The following is a 12560-nucleotide window of genomic DNA, read 5'->3' as shown; positions in this document are numbered from 1 at the left end:
GGACAGCCATGGTTACCACGGTTACGAGATGCTAATCGGCAGCGCCGGAGCTTTTCTGTTTCTTCACTGTTTGAACAGGAAGCGGTTTAAAAACGCAGGACGAATGCGCGCCGATCTGTTTTAAGCTGAATTTATCCGTAAGACGCCGGACTTGCATCAGCTCGTCTGCTTTGCCACAACGATGAAGAAACTCGTTCAAAAACAAATAAATCCACCCTGTTGACCCTGAAGGCAGCACTGCAGCTGGCAGCAGGAACAGCTTCACGTCTGAAATATTTCATCAGTCTTCTCCGCTAACTGGCTGAAGCTAGCAAGTTAGCGGAGAACATCTGGAAGAATGAGCATGTCTGTCAGGGCTTTGACTAGGACATTCTAACACGTCTCTAGCTGCATGTTTAGGGTGGTGATGAACCTCTAGGAGGTTTTCTGATCTGAATCCATCATCCTGTCATCTGTGAACAGCTTCCCCACAGCATGGTGCTGCCACTGCCACATTCAGGTTGGAAATGGTGCATTTATAGTTAAAGTTTTCAAACACGATGTGAGACTTTACATCTAAACCAAGGAGTTAAAATTATGACTTTATCCTGCTAATATTACAACTTTATTCTTGTAATTTAACAAATGAAAATCTCAACCTAATTACTCCATCACAGAGTTAACCAAATAAGCAGAAGCTGTAAAACACATTTATGAACCAAGATGGCCGCCCTGAGCGCAGTGGCATCACTCTGGGCTTTGAAACCCCAAAATCCTGATTTTCCATAAATTAAATCTTGATAAATCTATAAACCCGAAGCGTTTGGTTGGTATCTGAGGAAACTCCTGTCATTCTCTGCAGCAGAAAGCGAAGGAGGAAGAGGGTAAATAACCGTCTCCTCTCTGGTTGGCTACTTCCTGCTGAATGAACCGATGTCTGAGTTAAGCTGCTTCATGTTGACTCAGCCGCTGTCCGGTCTCATCACGCTACAAAGCGGGCCGCCCCGCTGCCCGTTGTCCCAACACAAAGCGGCTCACCGACCGAGTCGGACTCTGAAAGCCTTTTGTGGGTCGGTTCATAACCGCTTCCTGCTAGCTGGGTCGGTTTTGTTGGACATGTTTGTTCACCCACCTCGTTTCCATGCATGTTGGCCACATATTTGAACTCCGGGACGCCGACGGCGTGACGGCGAGGGCGAAGACCCAGAGCCAACACCCACAGCTGCTGACCTGGAGAGAGAGAGGGGTGGGGGGGGAGAGAGAGAGAGAGAGACAGAGGGAGAGAGAGAGAGAGAGAGGGGGGGGGAGAGAGAGACACAGAGAGAGAGAGGGAGAGAGAGAGAGAGAGGGGGGGGGGAGAGAGAGAGAGACACAGAGAGAGAGAGGGAGAGAGAGAGAGGGGGGGGAGGAGAGAGAGAGACACAGAGAGAGAGAGGGAGAGAGAGAGAGGGGGGGGAGGAGAGAGAGAGACACAGAGAGAGAGAGAGAGAGAGGGGGGGAGAGAGACACAGAGAGAGAGGGGGGGGGGGAGAGAGAGAGAGACACAGAGAGAGAGAGAGAGGGAGAGAGAGAGAGAGAGACAGAGAGGGAGAGAGACAGAGAGAGACAGAGAGAGAGAGAGGGAGAGAGAGAGAGGGGGGGGGAGGAGAGAGACAGAGAGGGAGAGAGAGAGAGAGAGAGAGAGAGAGAGAGAGAGAGAGGGGGGTGGGGGGGAGGAGAGAGAGAGAGAGAGGGGGCGGAGAGAGAGAGAGAGAAAGAGAGGTAGAGAGAGAGGGGGGGAGAGAGAGAGAGAGAGAGGGGTGGGGGGGAGGAGAGAGAGAGAGAGAGAGGGGGGGGGAGAGAGACAGAGAGAGAGAGAGGGGGCGGAGAGAGAGAGAGAAAGAGAGGTAGAGAGAGGGGGGGGAGAGAGAGAGAGACAGAGAGATGTTTTAGTCTGGAGACAATCAGACTTTATACAGAACTGAACCAAAACTGATTAGATTATAATGAATTGATTGGATGGATGGATGAATTGATTGGATGGATGGATGAATTGATTGGATGGATGGATGGATGGATGGATGGATGGATGGATGGATGGATGGATGGATGGATGGATGGATGGATGGATGGATGGATGGATGGATGGATGGATGGATGGATGGATCATTAATTCCATATTTCTCCGCAATAAAACATTCAGAATAATAATTCTGTGTTTTGTGCCTAAACTCAGAAACTGGATCCATCAGCATTTATAGATTATAGATTAAGAGCAAAGATTTTCTTGTATTGATTTTACAGACACGCCTGCAGCTCCCTGGGAGAGGGGAGTCACCACCGGACCGACCAGACCGACCCGGACCGACCTGGACCGACCAGTCCGACCCGGACCGACCTGGACAGACGAGGTGAGAACAGAAAGAAGGAGGCGTTTTGGAAGGAGGCCAGTTGGCGTCCTGGATTAGCCCAGATTAGCGGCGTGCCGGTCTGCGGGTGATTAAAGCGTCCCGTCATTCGATCGTCAGACGCCCGGCCGCCGTCCAGGTTGCTACGGTTACAGACACCTGATGCTGCGCGGGTCAACGATCAGAGCCGTCTGTCCCTCTGCATGTGGAAACAGAATCACTGCAGATTTAAAACATTTTTGCTTGGATTTACTTGGAATTGCAACCAAAAGTTTTTCTAATTCATGTTTATTTTTTACTTTCCAATTTCTGTTGATTTTTCACAAAAAATTCAGATAAAATAAATTTTTACAGCAACTGTGCACAAATTCAAAGTCTATAAATACTTTATAAAAACTATCAGAACCAGGGTTATAACAGCTTTACTTTGTTTGTCTAATTCAGTTTTTTTAGTGCATTTACAAACTTTTATTATTAAATATTGTTTAGTTTTAACTTTAGTTTTTAATAATTGTAGCAGTAGTTTCAGTTTTTACACACTTTGGTTACATTTTAGGTGCAGAATTCAAAAAGGTCAAAGTATTATGATTATTGATCGGTAATCAATACTCAACAAAAGATATTTTCAAAGAATAAAAATTCTAATTATTGTTGAACAACCAACTGACTGATATTTTCCTCCATTTTTTGCCGACAGCTGACGCAAACTGCTAGTGTAGGAAACAATCTATTTCCCATCCATTCAAACGGCCAATAGATTCAAAAACAGGAAACAAACTTCGGAAGGTTTTAGTTCGTTTTATAAATGTGCTCAGATGTTGAAAAATAATTTCCTGCTCCTGATCATTAGCTGACTTCAAATCCTGCTTTACTGATGATCTGTCAGAAAGTTGGTGTGTTGGTCAACTTTTTACGTTTTTTAACCTGAACACATGGAGTTCTGCAGCACATCTACATGTTAAGGTTGTCATAGTCAAGCTAGCATAACTAGCTACTCTCCTCTCCCTTGCTACTTTATTTTAATGAAAACTTTTCCTGACCTCGTTATCTAGCTATCATAGTTTTGACAGTTAGTAGCAAAGCACTTTATACCTTTTAAGTTTAGCGCGTAATGTAGATAACTTCACAGCTAAAGCCAAGGGTCGTAATCGTTAGCTAGCAGTTTTCTGCCCTCCAGGAGGGAGCTGCGACTTTTAGCTCAGCTCGCCTATTCACTGTTCAGTGTTTGTGCATAATTTTCCAAATTATTCGTGCTTTATTTTTCACAGAGTTTATCTGAAATTGGTTCGGACGCTATAGGTGCAATGCTAGCTGTTGGCAAGCAATTAGAGAAGCAGCCAATCCAGGAGCACCATTCACTTTCCTTGCTGCTAATTAGCTAAACTGCTAAGAGAAAAGCCAGTCGTAGATGTTAGCTTCTGCTCTAGCGCTGAGGCGGTTTCCATAATGATTTTTTAGTTTTAATTCTTAACATAAGCAGTTATTGGAGTTTCTAGAAGAAATCTCATGCATTTGTGAATTTTGGCTGCTGTGTGTCCTGCTGCCGTTACCTTTCACCGACTTGCCGATGCTGTACAGGTGTGTGATGTCGGGGTTGTCGGCGCTGACCTGGACCAGGTACTGCTCAATTTCGCGGTTGTCATGGTAACGAAACTCCAACATCAGGGTGGGGACGAGAAGGGAGAGGAGGAGGAAGAGGGATGAAGACATCCCTGCAGCGTCACCTGGAAGGTAAAAACAGAGATTTGATGATGATTTTCAGTTTTATTCTGTTTTTATGTGATTTGGTTTCAATAAACTGTCAATAATTTTAATTGTTGCAAAATTTCTATGATTTTTAAGAATAAGATTTTGTTTTACAAATTTATATTTTTTAAAATGTAAAACTGAAGCTAAAACAGAGTGTTGTTCATCTGTCAGCCATTTTTCCTTTATTTTAATATTATAGTAGTCAGAGCCACAAGTCTCTGGTGATTATTGTAATTATTTTATATTATTTTAATTTAAGAAAAAGAATTATTATCACTAGCAGTATTTTAGTTCATTTAAATTTAAATTTCCTTGAGGATCAATAAAGTATTATTGAATTTAATTTGAAATAGGAAAGAATTTCAAGGACTAAAATAATAAAATTTGACTAAATTAAAAACTGTACAACTTTCATTTATTACGCCACAAATCTGAGTCCCTTTTTCAGTGGGAAAACTTTAAAAATACATATTTTCCAACAATAACAGGATTTTACATTAAATCTTTGTCTATTTTTAATAATTTCATAATTTTTATTGCAAACTGGTAAAAATAAATGAAAACTACATAAATTTAATCAACTGTAATTAAAAATGTCACTTTATGGCGCCCCTAGTGGTCAATCTAAGTCATTTAATCATTTATAAAAACGTCAATGGTTTTTAATTTATGGTTATTTCCTGAAATTGTGATAAAAATGTTCAGCTTTTGGTCTCCATCATTCTGACTGGAGGTAAACAAGATGGCTCCTCCACCTAATCACAGGCTGGGACGCTAAATGCTAAATGCTAAGTGCTAAACGCTACTTTTAAGGACAAAAGATATAAACATTAACTAGCTTTACCAGCAGAATCGTCTGAAACTGGAAATAATCTGCCAGATGTTCCTGGTAACTTATTACAACCGTCAAGTCAAAGTTCAGCCTGGTTCTGTTCTGACTGAACCCCTCAGGCTCCGTGTCCTGATTGGTTGAATAACTTCCTGTTTCTGTTAAAATTCACAACAATGATGAACTTTTTCTGCAACACAGTCAGAAAATCTTCTGGGAACAAAGTTCTTAGCTTCACTCACAGAGACGAATTGGAAAAATAAATACATTTTAGAGACATTAAATGTTTATTTTTATATCAATAACTAAACAGGTTCTTGAAATTGTTTTTTTTAAAAAGAGGCAAATGTCAATTAAACACCAAAGATGGCACTTAAAAAAGAGAAAAGAAACTTATTAATAAAGAATATATAGGTTTTATTTACCTATCAATAAATAAACTTTTCAGAGGAAGTAAATGTTTCTTTTACTTTGATAGAGATTAACAGAAGTTTTGACTTTGTTGTTTTTTTTAAGTATTTTTAATAAAATGCAGAAGATATTACTGTAAAAAAGGAGAATATATTTATTATTAGTTAAAAAAACATGGGCTATTTTCAGCTATTATCAAATAAATAAATAAATATTAAATACACTTAGATGCTTTAAATGGTCTTGATTTAGTTTCTGTGGCTAGGCTGCCAAATTAGTGTCAAATTACCTAAATTTTAAGTAAAATAATAAATGTCACCCAGCAGAAATCAGTTGATTAAAAAATAAATTAAAATTAATAAACTATATTATTTTTTTAAAGTGAAAGAACTAAACAGATCCTTTAGTTTGAAATAAAAGAAGGCAGCTCAAATAACAAAATTATAAATAATAATAATTTTACATAACTGACAATGCGCTGCTGTTGGTAAATCCCCCCAAAGAAGCTCCAATAAATAAATGCTACAATAATTAACTTTTTATTGTCATTGAGTGATTATGATAAAACTGTCGGGTTCAGCTGAAGCTCATGGTTTCCATGGTGAAATAAAAACTTGATGCATCAAAGAAAACCACATGAAAACAAATAACTAAAGAACCACCGAAATGTCAGAAGACATAAGAGAAAAACAGGCGATATGAGGCAAATGACCGGCGCTGCGGGGTTTCTGTCACCACAAGCCCGTTTCCAGAACCCGGCAGAGAGTTCTGTCAACAGAACCAGAACCGGAACCGGAGTCTTACCTGTCCGGCTCCGGCCGTCTCCCCGCTGGGCTCAGCGACACACCGACACCGGCAGACTGACGTGGAGCCGCATCTGCAAGAGAGCGTTACTCATTCATCACCGGCACCTCCCTGACTCATCCGGAAGGGCGGAGCTTAGCCGTCTAACAGGTTCATATGAATGAAACAGAGCGCCGATTCATCCCGATTTAATAGATTCAGCGTTTTACCTCATTCACATTCTAGTTTCACTGGTTGTGGACGGAGCAGAAGATGTAAAATTACTCAAAAGAATAATTTAATTAGATTAAAGTGGACAACAAGCACTCCTTCAATCACTGCCTATCTAACACGTAAAGAGATACAGTTTGAGTTTCTGATTCTGCTCATTGCTGCCCTGGTACCCCGAAAATAACTAAGCTTTCTTCTTCAGGAAGTGAAAACTAACGAATTAAAAGACTTTAGTAATTTTGGTGACCTTTGAGGAAAGCTCCGTGTAGGGAACAGCTTTAGATTGAAACCCTCAGGGAATATTCTCTAAACATTTCCAAAAGGTAGTAGCTTTCCAAGTTTGCCTCTGGGAACATTCATGGAATGAATGAAAAGTTCCCTGAAGGATATTTTCTACTTTCAAATATTAACCTCAATTAGACCTCCAGGAAGTGTCATTTGATGATTCCATGAATTGGTGGCTGCATGAACCTTGTAAGCTTTCACTGCTAGCCTTCACTTGTAGCTAGTAGTTTCTACTAATAGTTTAACTACTAGTTTTTAACACTAGTAGAGTAAAAACTAGCATAGCTACAAGTAAAAACTATTAGACTACACCAGTAGCTAGTAGATTTTTACTATTAGCTTAGTAGTAAAAGTTTGTAGTTTTAGTGCATATTTAGGAATGTTTGGTGTTAAAATATTAAAACAAGCAGTTACACGCTTTTATAAAGATATTTGTGGGTTTTAGCTTTTTGTTGCGGTCCGTAATCCCTGAAAATACAAAAACATCAACTGTTTACAGCTTTGACCTGGAAAAGGAGTGATGTCAGATCCCTGAATTGGATCTGATAAAAGTAAATAAAACGACAGAATTGAAGTTATTTATGAAAAACGCATTAAATCCTAAAAGAAACAATTAAATTTATGGTAATAATCCCCAGTAACGCTGGAAGTAAAAATAAATGCTGTTAAAGATGAAGAACTACTGTCGGTTTGATCTTTGCACTTTATAATTTCTCCATGAATTGAAGTCTTTTATGTGAATGAAACACCTAAAACATTCTCGCTGCTGTTTAATTTCCGCCTCAGTGGCTCTAAAGTTAAAATAACTGAAATACAGCAAGAACAAAAACGGCTTCAGTACCAAGACGTTTCTTTTAAAGGACTGTGGCGCCATCTGGTGACTGAACTTGCACACTGCAGGACAGAAGATGATTAAACAAGAGCTGAAAGGCGCATATTTATTTTTAAATGACTGGTGGGAATATTTTATGACATTTACTGAGGTTCTAACAGTCCTGAAAATGATATATGAGCTGAAAACCCATATGTCATATATTAGATTTCCTCTTTCTTTTGCTTTGCTGTCTCACTAAAATGTCTAAGATCAAACTATTTTTATAATCAGCTAAGAAATATCCTGAGTAAAAAGCAAAAAGCAATTTTCAAATGTAACTTGGGGGTAAAACTGATCCAAAACATCTTAGATTAATGGCAAAAACTAACGTCTCTCCTTTGCTAAATCATGAATTTAATGAGGAAAACATATTTTGAATATAAAAATTTCAGTAGTCATGAACAGACCTTAATCCTGCTAGGATTGTAGAATCAAGTAGGCCAAATCCAACCAATGAAGCTCCACAGCATCATCCACACATGGAGAAAAACATCTAAAGCAACTCTTTGAAGTCAGCTGTGTAATGTGACCCACAACAATATTTAATATCCATCTGGGGTTAATAGAGTATTTTTAATTGAATATTCACTGAGATCATAAGGCAGTTTTTCCACCAACAGATTTGCTTCAATTGGAGAACAGAATTGCAACATTTGTTACATTTTCAGTTTCTGCAGTTTTCTGTCAGTGTGTCAAACGAACAGAAAAACCTGTTCTCCCAGCCTGAAGCATCAGAACCACTGAGGAAAAAGACATGATAAACCCCTGAAGACACTGAGCGCAAATTCCTTCTTCATGAAATGTAAACAAAAAAGGAGAGGCGTTAGATTTCAGCGGTTGGAGGATTTCTCTTTTGTCTTTGGCTAAAGAACACAAAACATTTCTCCTACTACCATGTTTGTTTTAGTTCCATTTACCCAGATTGCCCTGCTCCACAGTTCACGTCCTGCTTTTGGAATGGCCTCCGGTCCGGTTGGCGTTCACATATTCAAACCGTGGCAGAGTTCACTTCAACCGAACCGGGAGCGGCCAGAGTTCACACCTCCCCAAACGAACTGGAGTTGGATTAAACTGGACTAAACTGCTGGTGTGAATGAACCCTAAATGTGTCTCAGTGGGTATTTCTCATGCAAAGGTGTTTTCTGTGACATTCCTGCATCAATTTGATAACAAAGAACACTAAATCAGGTACACGACTGAGCTAAGTTAATAAAAGTCAGAACTTTTTGCTTCTGTTTTAGCTGTACCACTGCAGAAATTAATATTCTGGTGTCTCAACCATCCGAGTTTTTTCAACTTCTGCTCCTATTAAAGAGCAGCACGGCGCGGTAGCTGTCTGTAAGCCTCTGTGTGCTGCACTGAGGTAATAATGTCGGAGTAATTGCAGCTCTTGGGGCAGAGCCGGCTGACTGACAGCTTATTTAATCAGACACGGTCAAGAAGATGAGGAGCATGGTTTAGAAACAGGAAGTTAATGAATCTGGAGGGATGAGCGACGGGTACAACACCGATACACCCATCTGTCTCTGCGTAATTGAAATCCTTATTTAGTGGAACATTGATTCACCGCCTTTTTTCTTGAAGACAGGAAGAAGTTTGAACTGACCTCGTAGCAAAGATTTACTGAAGTGAGAACGGGACGAGGAGAGTTGAATCAGGTCTCAGTTGTTAGTTGGATTCAGGTTTTACGGAAAACAGAAGTTGATGAAAGACTTAAAGGACATATACATCATGTTTTATAACTTTTAGACATTAGAAATGTCAAATACCAGCCTGATAGTGCTGCCATTGCTTGGATTAATATCTTAAATAAAACAAATACCGTCAATAAGTTTGGATTTGGTCAGTAGTTGTTTCCATGCCAGATTTACGTAAAACCTTGTCGATATTCCGCTAATGTAAAAACACTTTCACAACTGCTGTGTGACCATTAAATGAAAAAACGCAACTAAAATCACCATCAATAAGTTTGTTTACACAGTAAGCGCCATCCTCCACCTACCACTTCCTGTCGTCTTCTTCTTCGTGGCTTCCGCCTGTTGTAACATCCGGTCGTTGATCACATGACTCGAGAGAAAAAAAAGTTTCGATTGCAGTTTTGCAAAGTTCCGATGACATCAACATTCACCTCTAGGATGGTGGATTGGAGCCACTGTAGACAAAAAAATTGAGCAAATTTATGCCAAAAAAATCTGTAATTTTGAGATTAATTTCTAAAAAAAATCACAGACTGAAAGCATGTTGGCAAAATGCCTGCTCCTCATGTCTGAGCATTGAGAGGCGACTATCTGTGTCTTTGAGAGAGAAACTGATGAGAAAACAGAGAAAGTTAATCCAGAGGAAAGACTTTGACTCTCAGAGAGAAATCCCAGATCCAGACCATCATATTTCCATAATCTGCCTGATGCTCTAATATTCCAACCAGGCAGTTCTGATGCTTTTCACATTACCATAATCCATCCAGTCTGTAGTGACGCTAAGATCCACGTCTGCATACTGAGAAGTGCAGCTGAAATGCAAACTGTTTGTGCTGTAATTATTCCTGAAGTATCAACATCACAGGCAGAGCAGCTGATGAAGAGGCGACACGCGAAGCTTTACCTGGCTGACAGCAGCTGACGCTTCAGGTTGGGCTCATAACGCCTTAAAGCTGCAGGAGGCAACTTTTATTAAAAAATAAAGTTTTCTACATATTAGTCACCATGTTGTGTTTGTTATGAGACAGATAACAGATGGCAGATTAGGGCCATTCCAGATAGAAAACAAAAAAGTAAATTTCTCCCAAAAATTTCTGAAATTTTGAAATTAATCTAAAAAAATTCAAGAATTTCTCAGTTTTTTAATTTTTGAAACTCAGAAATTTCCAAGTGTTTTGTAAGAGATTTCTGAGCTTAATCTCCATGGTGCTCATGATTGACAGCGCTAAGACCCGCCTCCTGGCCCTGATTGGTTGTTTCTACTCAGCACTGGGAGAAGGCAGAGGAGCTCGATTTTTTCCCCCAGATTATTTGTTTCATACTCTATTGTCAAGACTTGGTGGGAGTTTCAATAAATATGTAGACAAGTTGCTGCAGCTTTAACTGCAAAAATTAAAACATTTCTTAGGCATGTCAGCATGACGGCTCCTGTTGATCTTAAGCCAGGCGATGTTCATGTCAGTAACACAACAAGTCCCTGCAACCGCCTGACATTTAAACACAAATATAGAAACAGACTGGAAATTATTGAATATAACTGAACAACATTAAATAAAATGCATCTCCAGGATTTTTATTTGCTGCGAAAAAATCAGTTTGGTTGAAAAAAACAAAATTAGTTGCGTGTAAAACTCTGTCATACGTGTTTTGGGTGTTTCTTTGAGTCAGAGTTGTTCTGTTTAAAGTGAGAACTGTGGTGCTTCAAATAAATACTTTATTTTCAAGGAAACAACAGTAATCTATTTGCTGGGGAATATAAATATATGAATATATAAGGTTCAGTTGAACTGAAAGGACCAGATTGTAAAGTGGACTTCAGCCTGAAAGGAACATCAACCTTGTCATCAAAATAATTGCTCCTTATTTAGAAACCACCAGAATGTCCAGTATGTGAGCCCTTTCATAATGAGAAGCTTTCTGGCCTCTGACACTTTAAATCCAAATAAGTTGCTGCTGGCCACGCCGTCCACCTCAACGTTTACACTCCTACGTAAAAATGTCTGCAAACAGATGACCAACAACAAAGCCATACACCTTTGAAAAGCAGAAGTGGAGCCTCCTGCACGGCGAACCAGCATTCAGCAAGTGGTTTCTGGATGTTAAGTCAACAACAAAACACTTGTCTTTTCCAGCAGCCATTGTACGGCAGTAAAACCAGCTGACCAAACGTGCTGGAACTCGGGTTGCTAGGTAACGTGCAGTGTGACTCAATAATCAGGAGGTTTTTTAAATGGCTCATTTTCCAGACACAAAAATATGATTAACTTATTCCCAAGATGCAGCTGGTGGATTTTTAAGCGCCTGGGTTGTTTTTAGAAGCATTTGAGACCCAAACCGAAGAACAAAAATGAGCAAAATATGAATTTTGCAAAATGAGTCACCTGTAAGATCGAAGTCTACGTTCTTCTTCTGCACCTTCAGGTGGCTGTGGTGTCGTAAACCGTTCACACAAAAGTCTCATTGCAGTTGGGTCTAACTAATAGCAGGAACAACCATGCAAAAAAATAAGATAAAATAAATAAATAAATTGGAATTGAACATTGAAACCTGCTGGTGGAACGTTATAATTTTAAAACAATTTTTTAACATAATATGAAGAACATTTGATTTTTTTTATGTTTTAACAAAATTATCAAGTTTTAACAAGTATAATTTTTGTGCATTATTAGTGTTTGAACATTAATTTTCCTCTCTTACATTAATATGTTTCTGAAACTGAGAATTTAATAAATGGATATTAAAGAGACTTCAGGGACTCGGAAACACAGCGAATTTCTGATTAACCACCAGAAAATCCAGCCTGAGAGTCTGCAGCAAGAATCTTCACACGGAAAAATACTTTCAGTTTATCTTGATCTACTCGTCTGAGCAAAGCCTTCCTCACAACTCACAATTACTTCCTGTTAAAATAAGAGCTTGTTTTCACAGAAGGCAGCTAGAAATTCAGCCCTGGAGCTTGGTTTTAAATATTAGAGAACAAAACACCTCAAATCTAACCAGACCCACTACATCACGTTAACACCCCACCAAAAGGAAATTCCCATAACTCATCCATCATAAACAGACGTCGGCATCTTAACCTCTTGGACCAGAGAAACTTGGTTAAAACTGGCCTCATTGTGCAAAATTCACATTTTTGTTCTTCCATTTGTGTCTCAACTGCTTCTAAAAAGAGCCAAAGTGCTTTAAAAATGTTATTGTAGTTAGAAGTGAAGCATTTCTGTGAACTCTGGAACTGACAGCCATTTCCATAGGCAGTTGCTATGGAGTTGCTATGGCAACAATAAACAAGCCTAAAACTCTCCTTGTTTCTCTGATGTCTAACTTAGAAACTA

The 12560-nt window shown here is 39.4% G+C and overlaps 1 protein-coding gene across 2 annotated transcripts in view; it reads right to left on the bottom strand.

The window, feature by feature from the left end:
• The window catches only part of cpm (carboxypeptidase M), a 35831-nt gene extending 25192 nt beyond the window's left edge, over positions 1–10639 (bottom strand). For both annotated transcript variants that reach the window (XR_015762119.1, XM_014999018.2), the window contains exons 1-4: positions 9531–10639; positions 6160–6232; positions 3917–4090; positions 1112–1209 (exon numbers count right to left, since the gene is read on the bottom strand). Coding sequence is in view for 1 of the 2 variants with exons in the window: in XM_014999018.2 (XP_014854504.1) it covers positions 1112–1209; positions 3917–4076 (258 nt within the window). In the remaining variant the exon portion in view is untranslated. The remainder of the gene's footprint in view (positions 1–1111; positions 1210–3916; positions 4091–6159; positions 6233–9530) is intronic.
• Positions 10640–12560: the final 1921 nt, after the last annotated feature.

Source organism: Poecilia mexicana, unplaced genomic scaffold, assembly GCF_051168715.1.
Source record: "Poecilia mexicana isolate PSO_F unplaced genomic scaffold, ASM5116871v1 scaffold_23, whole genome shotgun sequence".
NCBI lineage: Eukaryota > Metazoa > Chordata > Actinopteri > Cyprinodontiformes > Poeciliidae > Poecilia > Poecilia mexicana.
Note: the sequence above shows the minus strand (reverse complement) of the source record. Positions and strands in the feature narration are given on the sequence as shown.